General features: G+C 37.3%; 1 protein-coding gene across 1 annotated transcript in view; it reads left to right on the forward strand.

Annotated features, from left to right (window-relative positions):
* Positions 1-242: 242 nt before the first annotated feature.
* LOC111046034 (carboxylesterase 1C-like) overlaps positions 243-15664 on the forward strand; it is a 40533-nt gene continuing 25111 nt past the window's right edge. Inside the window, 4 exon segments of the mRNA XM_039435086.1 lie at positions 243-495; positions 8411-8500; positions 9337-9489; positions 10929-11076. Coding sequence (XP_039291020.1) covers positions 361-495; positions 8411-8500; positions 9337-9489; positions 10929-11076 — 526 coding nt within the window. The 5' untranslated portion in view covers positions 243-360.

Raw genomic sequence — 15664 nt, forward strand, 5'->3', positions numbered from 1 at the left:
CATGTGGAGAGTAACGATTCTAAAATTGTATAAGGGACAAGGTAAGCATTCTTATTTAGGGGATTTCGCTATTTGTAGGTTCGTTAGATAGAGGTTCAATTGTAGTTGTGTAGTAGCTGTGTTACCTCTGCCCCTCAACCACCCCTACCATCAGCTCGCACACGGCAGCACCATCTCACCTGTGGGCTATGAGCTATGGCTCACCTCTGTGGCTGGAGTTGAGTTGTGCTTGTGAGGTGAGCTCAGTTCGCAGTTGTTGCGTCAAGTCACACCTATGGCTCTCCTCTCTGGCTGGAGTTGAATTCATGAGTTGTGAGTTCAGTCAGCAGTTGTTGCGTCTAGTGACTGATTGAGTGCGCGATGGCGTTTGCCCGCTTCAGATGTCGTTGGCTGCAGCTGGTAGGCTGCCTCAGCACCGGCGTTTTTTTGGCGGTCGCTATCTCTGTCGGCGCGCAGGATCCATCTGTCGTATTGCGTCAGGGTCCTCTTAGAGGGGTGAGTTTTGTTACAAATAATACAATAATAGATGTGAAATATTATTGCATAAAAATATATTGTATAGAATAATATAGCAATCGTTAACATTTTATTATATACATATAGATGATTAAACATAGCTAAAATACCAATTGATATGTCTTTAACCACCCTACAGACTTCAAAATTCAATAAGGGCTAACTTGAAACCCAAGAGGCTATGGATCAGCACCTAGGATGATTATTGATTAACAAGAGCTAGTTTACCTCTTTGCACTTTTTGTATTTGTTTTATTGGATTCATTTAGCTTTAGTTTAAAATTTGTGTTGTTGTCTTCAAGTATAAATTATCTGGCACTTTCAATGTTGTTGAGTGTTAATGAACGATAATTCAAATAATGAATAGTCTATCAACCACTTCAAAGACTTCGATGACTGCAAATATATTGACCACAAGGAGAAAATATAGGACGAATAATTTTTGGAGAATAGCGCTCATCAAGTTTCCTTTTAGCTAATCTCTCTCTAGTCGAAATTTGCAGTCGCAGAAGTCTTCAGGGTGGTTGATATCATATTCATTTGGATTTGTGTTTGAAATTATCATTCTTTGTTATTTATCATATTCATTTGGATTTGTGTTTGAAATTATCATTCTTTGTTATTTTATAATTATGAATATTATTTCATTTTTAATAGAACAATAAAATTAATGTGTCTTTGAGAAGTATTTCATCATGAGAGATGAGGTAGGATACACAGTAGATCTCATCATTCAGAGCAAAAAAAAAACACAAACAAAAAAAACACTACTTACCGTACTATTAGGGTTAACAGGCATATGTAAACACATGAATATATAAAATAATGATAGGACAACTATCTAAAAAGATGATTCTCATTAATACTGTTCATTTTGAAAATATATGAATACTTAGAATGATAAAATTTCTATCTTCATGATTTTGAAATAATTATATGAAGAATAAAATATGAATACATGCATGAATATCGCCAAAATGAATACAGTATTTTGTAATCATCAAATGATTCTCATTATTTGCTCAATATACATTTACAGTTACTGTATTGTACCAACCCGTATTGTATTAGTCATAATATGACCTGCAGAAATTCATCCAAATAATTAATTCCTAGCTTTCATCTCATGAATAAATATTATGAGGGATTCTTATATGCTTGAAAAAGTGGCAAACAACTCACATCCCTATCTAATAACAATTAGGTATTGGATAAATGACGAGTGCGAATTTAATACTAGGTAATATGGATGGAGTTGTCGTAGTAGGCTGGGTGGTCGTCGGTCTCGACTGTCGCGCCCCCAGGCTAGGTACTTCCAATGTCTGATGATATTGTTATGCATGTTATTACATTTACTCTCTCATGCTATTGCCTCAATTAAAAACACTACCGTACTTCTTTTATGATGTTTACAGCAACCATATATTTCCTCAATAATCAGTTTCACTCAATCATAATAAGGCTACTTTCTATTCTTCAAAATTACAACACTACTCTGTATTAATTGTATCATTCTGATGATATTTTATGTTCTCTTTCGAAATTGTTATACCGTACCTATTTGTATATATTTTGATATTTTGTCTCAGTTAATCTTAATAAATCTAAACAGTTGAGAACATTCAGCATCGTATATGAGTTCCTAAATATACAATAATCACGGTAATCATTAAACCTGGCTTCACTGGTAGGCTAACAATAAGTTTAGTGACTTCTACATCCTGCATGAAAAAGTAATAGGCTAGTGGATGTGAATCTCATGAATTTTAATCACGTTTCTGATTATCTCTGAAATTAAAAGCATCGGTAATAGAAACGTCGCAAATATAATAAGGACATCTTCATAATATCGTACCGTATATTTAGGATTTCTCTAGCACTGGCCTAACTTGTCAATGACCTGAAAAAACAGCTTTATGTTATGAGACGCTGTCAAAAGATTGATTTGTATTTTTATTTTTGATCCTTGAGGTGTCCTCAAAAGCGCCTCCCTTTGGGAAATCTTGAAATTAATGCATCTATCGGGTGGTTCTGATAGAACATAACTCATCTAAATCAATGTGATCGAAAATATTGATTCGATTGGTTAGGGAGGCCTTGAAAAGTTACTACAATGAAAAATGTGTATTTTGGCTGCAGGACATGGTTTTCTATTTTTGCTACTATTTCCCCTCCCCCAAATACAAAATATAAAAATGTACGGTATATGGAATCTTTTTCAGAATTGATTGTACTTCCACATGATATGTGATTTTCAATCATTACTTTATAATACTCCAAATTGTATAAGTTGTATAGAGTAGAAGTACTGATTTTCAAGAATTTAAAAAAAACCTTGAAAAATACTCCTTTTTTTGAAGATTTGTAGCTCCAAAACCAGAAATCATAGAATCCTGCGCGATCACTCGTTTTATTGGAAATTTTATTTTAGAGAATGGTTTTTCTTGATAAACCCGAGGTTTTCGAAATAAATGGAAAAATTGAAAAACATCATACAATTTGGGGGTTTAGGGGTGAAGCCGCCCTTTGGCGTGTCAACAAATTCCAGATTCGAACTCAGCGCCCCAAATATACATATATAACCATATAAAAATTCTTTCGGGGCTGTTTTCTGAAAAATGACTATTTTTGACTATCAATAGTTTATTCAAATAGGTACTTTAGTATTAGCGAAAATGTTGGTGTAATAGGTAAAATTCCTGAATTATTATTCTCAATAAAAATACCTTTTCAAGTTGGTCAATAAATGTAAAAATGAACATCAATGAAAATTAAACTGCCTACCTCATCCTTATTCATTTATAATTTTCCCTGTCAATTTCTCTTGTCACAAAGGAGCATCCACCATCGACTCAAATTTAATTATGACTCACCTTTGTAGCAATAATTATGTTGTCCCATATGATTGATTTTAAATAATTTATAAGTTGATATGAATAACCAAATGAATTTAATCCCTAGATTAATTTCGATTAATCCCCTGCTAATTTAGAGATTTCTCAAAATAGTTACTGTGTTATTTATTTATACAATTACCTCACAGATATGCCTCCACCAGTTATTTTTTTGTCTGTGGAAATCCTTTTAAAATGAACAATTCTGAGTTACACAAGGTATTTCAATTTTTAGTGAAAGGATGGAATGAGAAGATAAGATTGGAAAGTAAAAATTTAATCAGATTTTATTAAAACAAAATTTGCATTATTATTTCGAACAAATTAAACTGGTACAGAGTTAGGTGAAAAAAATACTATGTCAATTAAACAAACAAATTATATTTTGAAACGTGTTAAGCCACTACCTCCATAAACAAAGCGGAGGTAGTGGTTAAGCCCTTCTTTCTTTCGAAACCTAGATATTTGAACTTTTACGAGTATAATAAATTACGATTTTATCTAATGTGAAAATCGAACAGATTTAATTTTTCTGCTCAAAATTTTCAAGTTTATTTCAATATTATTGAAACTTTCGGATTGTTTAGTGTTATTTCCGGCTCTTATCAACCCTTCGAAATTCAAAATTCATCAGTCATATCTCGAATACGTATTCTCTGAGTGTTAATCTTTGGTGAAAACAGAAATCTTAAACTTAACTTGACTTTGGACTATTTATGTGCCAAAATCAAGGAATTGAAGAAGTTTTGGGCAATTGCCTGTTTCTCTTTCCAAATATCGTGTTTGTGACTGTTCTAATAAATAAATAAATAAATAAACAGAATGTGATTGGAAAGTTACACCATTTCTTTCAAAACCGTTGGTTGATATATATTATAAATTTAATAACAAAAATGAAAATTATTGGAATTGGTTGTTTAGATAATAATATATTTCAACTCATTTTTTCCATGACTTTCCATTCCATTCCTCTCAAGCATTTATTTATTTATAAGGTTAGCAAAAAAATACAAGAATCGGAAAAGAAAAAACAGACTATTGCCTAAAACTTCTTCAATTTCCTAATTTAGTTTTAAATTGTCCAAATATTATAGGTTATGTCCATTCAAATTTCTACACCAAATCACAATCTAAAATATAAATTAGAATAAAACAAACAATTTCAAATTTGGATGGATTAATAATAAAAGTTTCTTAAAAACATGAAACAAACTAAATTCACAAAATAAAGAATAAAAACACTTAAATTTTGAGCTCGAAAATATCACATTCAATATCAAAATGTCTCATTGAGAACTTGAAAAGAGTAAATCAAACCATGTACATCGTCGACCAGTAGGCCTACCAAGCAACTCTCTGGAGCATCAGTCGATGTAAAATGTGAGTAGGCCTACTGTATTAAAAGGAGTCAGAAAGAGTAGGTCTATGAAATTTCTCCATTGTTTGAAACTTAAATAATTTCTCAAGGAGAAGTTTCTTTGATTGTGAATTAACACTTATCGAATGTACACTTAGTCCATATGAGAAAGTACATCAATCTTTCTGTAAAGAGAAATTAAAAACAATACGGTACATGATTGACCTTCAAGAGGAACAATTACGGTATGATATAACTAGCTCTGATTTTTATAGTACATCCATGAATTCAATCCTTTGTTCACATTGGTAGGCCTTTTGTCGCCTCTTTTGCGGTTTTGAACAATTACAAGTATATTTTACGCAATGTCAAAATGTCTCAATAACCTTCGACTGATATTATAATAAGTCAATTTAATCTGGTTATCTGATCATAATAAGAGTTTTCTATTGAAAACATAGCTGAAGATTTCATTTTATTTCGCCTATATCAATGTAATAGTAATGATATAGGCTACATTTATGTTATGTATAGTAACATAAATAAAGAACATTTCTACATTGAAACTTGAGGATGCAATGTTTTCACATCAAGATTTATTTATTCATAGACAATAGATACAATTCAGGTGTAGGTAAACAACAGGCATTCGCCCAAAACTGCTTTCAACCTTAATTTGAAATAAACAGTCCAGAGGTAGAGTGTAGAATAGAATTAAAGATTGACTGACAACATCTCTTTGCAGCTCACTGCTTAGCACTAAACTTATATAGCCCACCACACAAATCTAGTTTGATAATAGAATAATAGTCCTGATGGAGAAAATACAACTTATTTAGACTGAGAGTTGTGCGTAGGTAAGATTTTATTTATTTAATTTATGTGCTTTATTGATTTTCCAACAATATAAACAAAAAAAAATCTCTTCCAATACAATGCAATATCAAAAATGAAATTGAAGTACCGTAATATTAGAGATGATATCGTAGGTATTGGAAATATGTTTGTGATTTTCTCAAAATAAATAATAAGAAACTAACGGACAGTGTCTCAAGTTATAAGATCAATGTTCTAGAGAACCTAATAGAGCTACATAACAGTGAATGACAACCTATTTGATAAAAACAATAACCCACAGTAATAGCAACCTGGATTCTAGAAGAGATTCCTGTGTGAATTGAACGACAAAAAATATTGGGCCTGCCTACAACATGTGCTGGGATGTAATGTATGCACCTAAGTTCATTGTTATTCCAGTACCTGCTGAGGGTGGCCAATTCAATGAACACAAAACACATAAAAACACCTGCTGCAACTTCCTGCATTGAGTGTACGCGTGGTAGGCCTATGATAGTAGAACAGTGATTGTACCGGTAGGCCTATGCTTGTATCGCGTATACTGAATTCAAAAATAATTCCACATACATAAAGTGACCAGATTTTGAGGTACTGAAAACGGGACGGCCACATAACCATGAGGGGGGGGGGTTGGCTTGTTGGGGTTTGGTTGTGTTTGTTGCAATGATGAAAATTTGAAGAAAAATTTGAAATTCTCCTCCATTAATATCTCAGTAATAAAGCATTTTAGGACCCATACTTATTAGAACAGTTTTCTTTATTTTTATGCAAGGAAACTACTCACCAAGTTTGTCGGTTTGTTTCAGAAACACTCTGTATAGTTTTTTTTACCAAACAGTGTAGAAAATAAATTGAAAAGCCACATATAGTCTTCCACTTGAACTTCAATTGATGTGTACTCATGTCTCAATACATTTCTCATGAATGAATCTTCTTTAAAATGTCAGGTTTGTCAACTACTACTACATTCCCCTATTCCACTCTTTCTTCCAGCTTGTTCTAATGTGATATATGGTGTAAAAAGTCATTTATATAAAAAAATTAAAAACTTTGAAATTGAAGGTAGAAACTATAATATAGTATTTAAAAAATGATACTTGCAAGAGCAAAAATAACTCTAAAATGCTAAAACGGGACAAGTCTCCAGAAAACGGGACGTCTGGTCACCTTACACATACAGTAGGCTACACAGTATAACTTACGCACCTGCTGCTGTTTTTAAATTAATAAAATAGAATTTAAACACGGTATTAGAACTTTCAACAATACCGTACTTTCCTTTGCTAAATACAAGCAGTCTCCTATATAAGAAATATTTTACTCCCTAATATATAGCTTACAAGAGTAAGAATATTTTAATATTCAATTTGTTATATAGGACTTATATTGGAATAAAAATACTGCAAGGTACATTATTGCATGACATGCAGTCATTATAAAATGCCTTTTTGATTCTACCCTGATACTTTTTTAATTATTCATTGTTCTACAAAATATTGGCTATGGTACCATGCATAAATTATTATTGATTGCTGAATTAGTCCGTGAGCTACGTCCGCTCACAGGTGTAAATTTATGGCAAAGACAAAATACCGGTTGTAAATCAGTTGCAACTGAAGACTGCAACTCAACGGCCCACAGTTGTATGCGACTGGGTTCAGACTGATTCGAGACCGATCAAGAACTAAAAGGAGATGCATCCTTTGCATCTCTCCACTCAAATACCTACATTGCCAAGTTTGCAAAGCAGTTGCGATGATTTGAAAAATTACGGTACCAGTAATGAGTTTATATCTTACAAAAAAAAGGTTAAATATATCAATCTGTCGCAGTTGCAAATTTGTCGATTAGAATGAGTTGAGTCAGTGCTTGCAGAGAGGAAACTTCGTAAGTTTAACATGACGCTTGAATACTCACTAGAAGTTAGAGAACGTTGGCCGGTTCAGAACGGTAACATCGCCGCCGTTCTATCCCTACAACCTTCCACTCTTTCTCTGCTGCGCATGTCCATCCCAAAAGTCAAAAGTAATTTTGCACAGAGTATAATAAGTTTATAAGATAAATAATATACCGTATAGTTTAAACAGAGTTTTTGAAGTTGACAGCCTCTAGTGAAAAAGTGTAGCATTATAGACGATGTTGAATAATTTAGCCTACTTTGAACCAGAGCAGAGTAGGCTACTTTTTATACTCTCCGGTTTAATTATTGTTCTAATTAGCATGAATTTAAATATTTCTTGTCGCTTTAAATCAAAATGTGTTATCTTAATATTATATAATCTGGAATTTATAAGGAAGAGGCTATTATAAATAAAATAGTTAGTGCAAACCAGATATCCCTTGATTGCTATCACGTATAATATTGAGATTGACTGTCGTTTAAAAATTTTACTGGATAAATTTAGATATTATCTCATCTTATTCATGTATGATAATATCAAGCCAATTTATTGTAGCGCATCAATTAGGTAGATATTCATATTGTACAGTATTTATAAACACATAATCTATTATTATCATGAACTGTACATCTACTGTACACACTGGTATCACTATCAAATTGGAAGCTTCAAATTTATGCATTTTATTCTAAATGCAGGCTACTCAAGCATTGTGGATAATATATGAATTAATCGGTTAATTAGGATAATAATGCTAAAGTACCGTATAATACTTACGGTATACTTTTATCTTTTAATCTAGATATCTGGAACATTATTCAGAAGGAACCTTTTCGAGAAATACCGTACCTATCTGACCTCATCCTTTGATTTTATTGTTTCAGATCAAAATCTATACAGAGTCGAGAACCAGTATAATTGCATATTTGGGAATTCCGTACGCAAAGCCACCAGTTGGTGAGTTGAGGTTTATGGTGAGTGTGAAAAAAGTATGGAATCAGGCCTGTGAATGAGTATTATTGAAAAAACAATCTCACGACTCATATTGTCTATAGCCTATAGCAGTCGCAGTGGTTCCCAATATTTTCTGGTCTGTCGCCCCCCTCAGAAGACATGAGAAACTCAAATCGCTCCCCTCCATTTCCCATATTCATTGTTATTCCTATTTCGCATTAAAATTTTTCTTGTCTGATGTAAAAGTAATCAACTTTGAGTGAACAAAACTTTTAGAACATTTAAAATGGAACATTATGAATCACCGGCCGGGTTGATCTAGTGTGGTAAGGAGCGCTTTGAACTTCGGTCTGCTTAGCACCGCCTGGTTCGTGAGTTCGAATCCCACCTATATAGCATAGACGCTTGATTATTTCATCAACTCACCATCGCACTTTCCATTACCCACACACAGCAAAAAAGCTCATGTAGGCATCATCCTCAATAATTTTGTTTTTATTGGAATGAGATTAATCAAATAGCCTATATAGGTTAAAATATAAAATTAATTAAAATGAGTTTATTTCGGAATATTGTAGGTAGGCTTTTGTCTTAAATCAAGTTACCCTGATTGAGTTAAAATGATAATTAAGGCTATTATTTTCTTCTATCTTCTTCTAAAGCCAAAGGCTATTGTATCCATCGCATGTTAAAAAAATGTAGGTACTAAAAACTTCACAGATTCAACATTCAAATAATTATCAATAAGATTGGAAAACATAGATTAGTTCACTCAAAATTGTGGTAAAACTGGAAATTGGTACAAGCGGCGGGACGTTGAATTTCTATTTTGAATAAATGTAACTTTTGATTGAAGGCTCCAGAGCGTCATGAAGGCTGGGACAGAGTTCTATTCGCTGCGAGTTTCGCTCCAGCTTGCTCGCAACCGGTGCAACAGCTCATGCCCAACCTGGCTCCTGTCTCTCAACAGGATGAAGACTGCCTTTATCTCAATATTTGGACGACTGAGGTGATCATTATCAAAATAAAAAATAGTTGACTCATTTAGTCAGTTGCATCGTTTATAAGTTAATCTGCTAGATTTTATCAACCTAGGAAAATTGCAATAGGCTAGATAGATAGATAGATAGATAGATAGATAGGCTGCCTTTATTTTAACCTGGAGGGCGAAGTTAGGGCGCAGCCGGCCCTCTCTCCCACTTAACCCTCCTAACTTAATACTGTAATCTTAGCCTACAGCGTAAGGCTACTAGAAAATATTGCTTATTTAACTTTTTCAAAACATAATATTATATACCGTAGGTACCGGTACCCATCATTTATGATATAATATAATACTATAAGGAATGAGATAGAACAGTATTATCATAGATATTGATGTATACGTAGCCTACTCACATTACTATTTCCTGAGAGTCACACTATAGTGAGGTCCATGTTATAATGGCAGTGGAGAAAGATAGGAGAACAACGTTGCCGATCCTCACTGTCTTGTCAATGCCTTCTTGACGGTAGCTGATACAGGTTAATTAATGTATAATATTAATTGTTCATTCTCGTTTAAAATAATCAATTATATTTTATTAAGCAAGAAATTTTATTTTTCAATAATTTCATAATGAATTTTCACAATTAGGTTGAAATATTTTTTTAATAATTAATTCTACATTGTTAAAAGCGGATCTGGCAATAGAGCAATGCTGGAGAGAGATAGTGCTATCCGCTTTGTTGAATGATAGACAAGGACAACAAAATACCATTGCTAATAAAACACTGCCATTATAACGCGGACCTCACTTTTTTTAATAGAACTATCTGTACAGCCACCTCCAATAAATTAATAATACCTTTGTTACGCTCTGGAGAATGACAAACGTTGCACATACTTGGTTCAGTAAAGCTGCCAGTTTAAGTAGAAAGCTAAAGCTGGTTGATGTCAGAGGCCCTGAAATTGATCAGCTGCGACCTGAAAACTCTGACACCAGACCTGAGCCAGCCAGGTCACTCGATATTATTATTTTAGTAGAAAGCTCTGAAAAGCGAGTGGTAAGTTCAAGATATAGCCTGAAGTGCATTGATTTATGAATTGAATGTCCCAGCTCATTTTAAACCTACATTTACTGTGTTGTCAGCTCATTGGGCAAGGCAATTCATTTGAGGTGGTTATGTGCTACTGGGCTATCATTATTAATCCTTTAAAGACTGAAATCTTGTCACGTTGTAATATATTATATTACAAGCAATTGTGAACAAGTTACTGAAAATTGAAAAATTTCAAACTAACTACATTCATTCACTATGGACTTTATTTTTTATCGAATTAAATTTCAATGTAGGCCTACCGTATTTCCATTTCACTATAGTCCACTTCCAAATTATATTATAGCTTTCATTCATGGTCTACTCTAATGGTTTTGAAACTACTTTATTACTTCACCTCTGTTTCAGATAGCTTTGAACTATCGCAATGCTCCCGTAGTAGTTTTCCTAGAAGGAGAGGGCTTCATTTCTGGCTCTCCGAACCGATTTCCCGGACAAGACTTGGCAGCAGAGGGAGTGGTCGTTGTCTCTGTTGGCTACAGGATGAATGTTTTCGGTAAGCTCCTATTACGGTTTATTGAAGAAAATAAAATATAAAAAGAAAACGAAAATGATATTCACCAAAAATTCCTAATTTAAAATAGAATTGTTCAAGTTGTGCGATTTCTCTCTGCCTGTGAAAATTATTGAAAAACAGTATTAATCAACTTGATCCAATTACAGGATAGCAGTTTCTTGTTGAAACCAACCTAGGCCTATACTGATGCATCTGCTAACTTTGGTGGCATCAGCATTTTCAGAATTTGATTTTTTAAGTATCCTCAGTGGATATTTTTGTTTATGTTATGTTTATGTTTTGAAGGGATGGATTCAAAGATCCAAAGGTTCGAAGAACCTCACACATCAACCGAAGCTTATTGTGTGTCCCAAAAGTATGTTAGTTAGGCAAACCAACTCCCGTGTTCTTTACAAGATCCAGGAGTTTCTTCCCTATACCTACATCCAATTCCTCACCTGGTTGCTTACAGCCAAACAGAGCCCTTCTTCTAGCTCAAAGACTTCTGCAATCCCGTATGATATGCTTAGCAGTCTCTTCAGAGACTGATTACAAAGCCTACACATCTGGCTTCCATTTCTGAGTCCAATTGTGTGGAGATGTTTCCTGAAGTGGCCATGTCCAGTTATCAGGGCAATTACCTGCTTGACCTGACCTCTACCCAGACTCACCAGCCACCTGATGAAGCGAGGGCATGTGTCTGCCAGCAGTCTTTTGCCAAGTGCTTGACCAGGGTGACCCTGCCATTGCTGGTGGTGCAATGTCCCTGGACCATTTATTTATTGTGTGGGAGGCAGTTGTTTTACTTAAGTCACAGCACGGCTCTGGGCCAAGGAATGGCATACTAGAACCCCGCTTAGCAAGCTCATCTACACGCTCATTACCTCCTATGCCTACATGGCCAGGTACCCAACCAAGATGCACAGAGTTGAGCGTTGCAAGCCTGCTGAGCGTTTTGTGGCACTCCCAAACCAATTTGGACTTGATTTCGTTGGAGTCAAGAGCCTTGAGGGCTGCCTGACAGTCTGACAGGATTACTATATGCTTATTGCAGTAGCGCCTGGCAATGCCTATGTTGGCACAAGCCATGATGCCCCAAATCTCTGCCAGAAAGATGGTGCAGTGTTGTCCCAGACTTGCATAGACTTGTGTTCTAGGTGAATCACTGTACACCCCGTAGCCAGATTTCCCTTCAATGAGAGAACCGTCTGTGTACCAGACAAGGCTGCCTCTTTTAGGATAGGGCCCTTCCTCAGACTTCCACTCCTCTCTAGAGCAGAATTTAACAGAGAAAGGTTTAGTAAAAACCAAATCCGTGCTCATGACATCTGACGTCATCTCAAGCACAGGGCTGTGAGCAACAGCTTTGGCGATTGTGCAGTGGCCTGTTCCAGACAGGCCTTCTCTCCATTGGCCTGCAAGTTTCAGTCAATAGGCTGATTTCCGTGCCTCTGTCATAATAAAAATGTTCAATGACAGTGAGCCAAGAGCAACTTGAAGAGTTGCTGACGGGCTGCTCGTGAAAGCTGCAGTGACTAGAAGTGTTTGCATCCTTTGTAGACTTGTGAGTTGGCTGTGGCTGTAGCCTGGTTCACCTTGTCCACCAGACTAGTGATCCATAAGTTACCTGAGGATCTAGGCAGATTACTGCCTTGTACAGCCACAGAGCTATGTGAGGCTTTATCCCCCACATGGAGCCTGCAAATCTTCTGTTCTTCATAAGCGCCCATTTGGCTTTATGCAGTGTATTGTTTAAATGATTGTTCCAAGTCAGCTTTGAGTCAATGGTCAGCCCTGAATATTTGACTGTACTTGATACTTCAAGCCGTGTAAATCCAAGTTTCAACCTGGAGAGAGACTCCAGATTATTTTTCCTTGTAAATGGAATGACTGCAGTCTTCGAGGGATTTATACTTAGTCCCTCTCCAAGACACCAGTCATTAACAGTTTTGAGGTTGACGTTCATGACGTCAGCAACAATGTTGGTGAACTTTCCCTGTACCATGAGGACTATGTCATCAGCATAGCCCTGTACAAAGACACCTTTACTTGTGAGTTCATTAAGGAGACCATTGACCACAAGGTTCCACAGAAGAGGTGAAAGCACACCTCCCTGTGGACAGCCCCTCGCAGGCGCAATCACCATTGACTCACCTCAAAGATCAGCCATGATCCGCCTGGAGCAGAGCATGGCCTCAACCCACCTACATATGGCAGGCTCAAGACCACGCCCCCGCACCGCACGGACCATGGCCTTGTAAATGACATTGTCAAATGCGCCCTCAATGTCCATGAAGGCACACAAGGTAATCTCCCTGGCAGCAAGGCTGTCCTCCACCCTGCTCACAAGCTAATGCAGGGCTGTTCCACAGGACTTGCCAGGCTGATAAGCATGCTGATTCCTGTGGAGAGGAGTGTCTGAAAGCACTCCCTTCCTTAGATGTCTTTCCACCAGTCTTTCCAGCCATCCCCCCCAGGAGATTTGAAGGGGCCAAACTTGGATATGGCCCATTTAACTTTGGAGAGTGTGACAATTCGCCTGGCTAAAGTCCAGCTTCCACGATCAGCTCTTGGCCATGAGCTCATTTTGCTGTTGCCAGACATGCCTGAGCAATCACTCTCGAAGGTACAATCTGGAAAGTGAATCTCAAGAAGAAGTTTGAGACTTCCATAAATTCCAGTGGTATATTGTCCCCCTGGTGACCTAAGAGTTCCAAAGGCCAATTGGGCTTGAAGCTAAAACACGCTGCAGTCTCACTGCTGTACTGAGACTGTTTACCTCTTGTGTAAATTGTCTCCAGGAGTTTTCTATAGCTTTCTTGATTGCAAGACTGTATTCTGTGAGTGCCCTGTGGTATGGCTCCCAAATACTGCTCCGTTTGCAATGGTTATGAAGCTTCCTTATAGCCGCCCTTTTGTGGTCAAGGTCAGCAGTCCACCACTTAGTATTGATGGGACTATTTCCCCGCCGCAATGGGCAACTGTCCTGAAAGCAGCTCATTATTGCATTCTGAAGGTCAGAAGCAATCTGATCAATGTCTGCAAAGCACATAACCCTCCTGCCCAGTGACCCAAGTTGAGACAGAAGGTCAGACTTATAGAGTGACCAATCTGTTTTCCTCAGATTCCGATAGCAGGAAGAGCTGCCCTCGCTTTGCATGTCGAAACAGACATACCTGTGATCAGACAAAGAGGCCTCATGACTTATGTGCCAGTTGTCAATGACCCTTAGGAGTCATTCTGAGCAGAATGTGATGTCAATAACCTCACTCCAGTTTCGTGTAATGAATGTCGGACGGTTTCCAACATTACAGACATAAAGATTCTTGGATATGAGAAACAAACTGAAGAAGAGCCTCACCTCGTGGGTTCGTGTCTGAGCTTCCCCATCCAGTTGTGTGGTAAGCATTGGTGTCAAAACCTACAAGGAGTTGTCGACCGCCAGCACAAGATGACTCCACCAGGAGTTCAAGTTCTCTTGATGGAGGAAGATCTCCAGAGTCATAGGGCAAGTAGGCTGAGCATGCAGTTGGTGCTCCATTTCTTGCCCTCATAGCTCCAGGTTAATGAGATCACAGTAAGATCTCTGGAACAGAATTCATTAAGAGTTAGGTAGTCCATACCCTTTCTCAAAAGTATGCAGGTTCTGACATTCTTGAGAGAGGTACAGTATATCAACCCACCCTTGGTATCACCCAGGCCTGCAACTCTTCCTCGGTGAAGCCATGGTTCTTGGATCAGTGCCAGGTCAAATGCCTCTCTGAGGAAGAACTGGCAGAAAGCAGCAGATGCTGCTTTACTGTGGTGGAGATTGATTTGAAGGACCCTGGGCATTATCCTTAGCTGGTGTTGAGATAATTGAAACCTGCCAGAGTCCTAGGTTGGCTCTAGAGTTGGCTGACCTGACAGCACTAAAGCAGGCCTCATCCAGGAAACAGACAAATCCATAACCTTTTGGGTCCGGCTTGGCTGGCAGGACATTCCACTCCTTCACCTTCAAGGTGGGGTTTTGCTTGTCGAGCATCTCAATGATCTTTTCTGGAGTTTTCTTCAGAAGCAACGAATGAGCTCTAAAGAACACCCTCACTGACCTCAAGATTTCTTTTCTCAGACCGACAATGAGTTTCGTTTCCCCAAACGGTTTGAGTCTGAGGATGAGTGCCTCCAGCCAATGCTTAGTAGCATCGTTGATGCAGGATATGATCAAGGCACCCTTCTCCATGTAGGTGCCTGCAAACGATGGAATGCATCCATCCTCAAGGGGTAGGAGCTCATCTATGATGGTTTCTTGAATGACTTCTCCTTGCTCTGCTGAAAGCTTAGACACCGAGACTGCCTTCCAAGACAATAGCCATTTTGGTGGCAGAAGTGTCCCTGTAAGAGGCTCCTCTATTGGAAGTCTCTAGATTCAGGGTTTGGTCCTCGTGACCTGCGTGAGTTCCACTCCTGACCTTTTTTGTAGGTCCTTCCACTGCGGGAGGGATCGCCAATTCACATCTAGGGCGCTTGGCCGCCCTCGTCTCAGCTTCATGACCCACGTTTTTGCCTGGAGTTTCTCCCCGCTCTGGTCTCTTAGGTTTTTTCTTTT

The sequence above is a fragment of the Nilaparvata lugens genome, chromosome 1, assembly GCF_014356525.2.
Source record: "Nilaparvata lugens isolate BPH chromosome 1, ASM1435652v1, whole genome shotgun sequence".
Classification (NCBI taxonomy): Eukaryota; Metazoa; Arthropoda; class Insecta; order Hemiptera; family Delphacidae; genus Nilaparvata; species Nilaparvata lugens.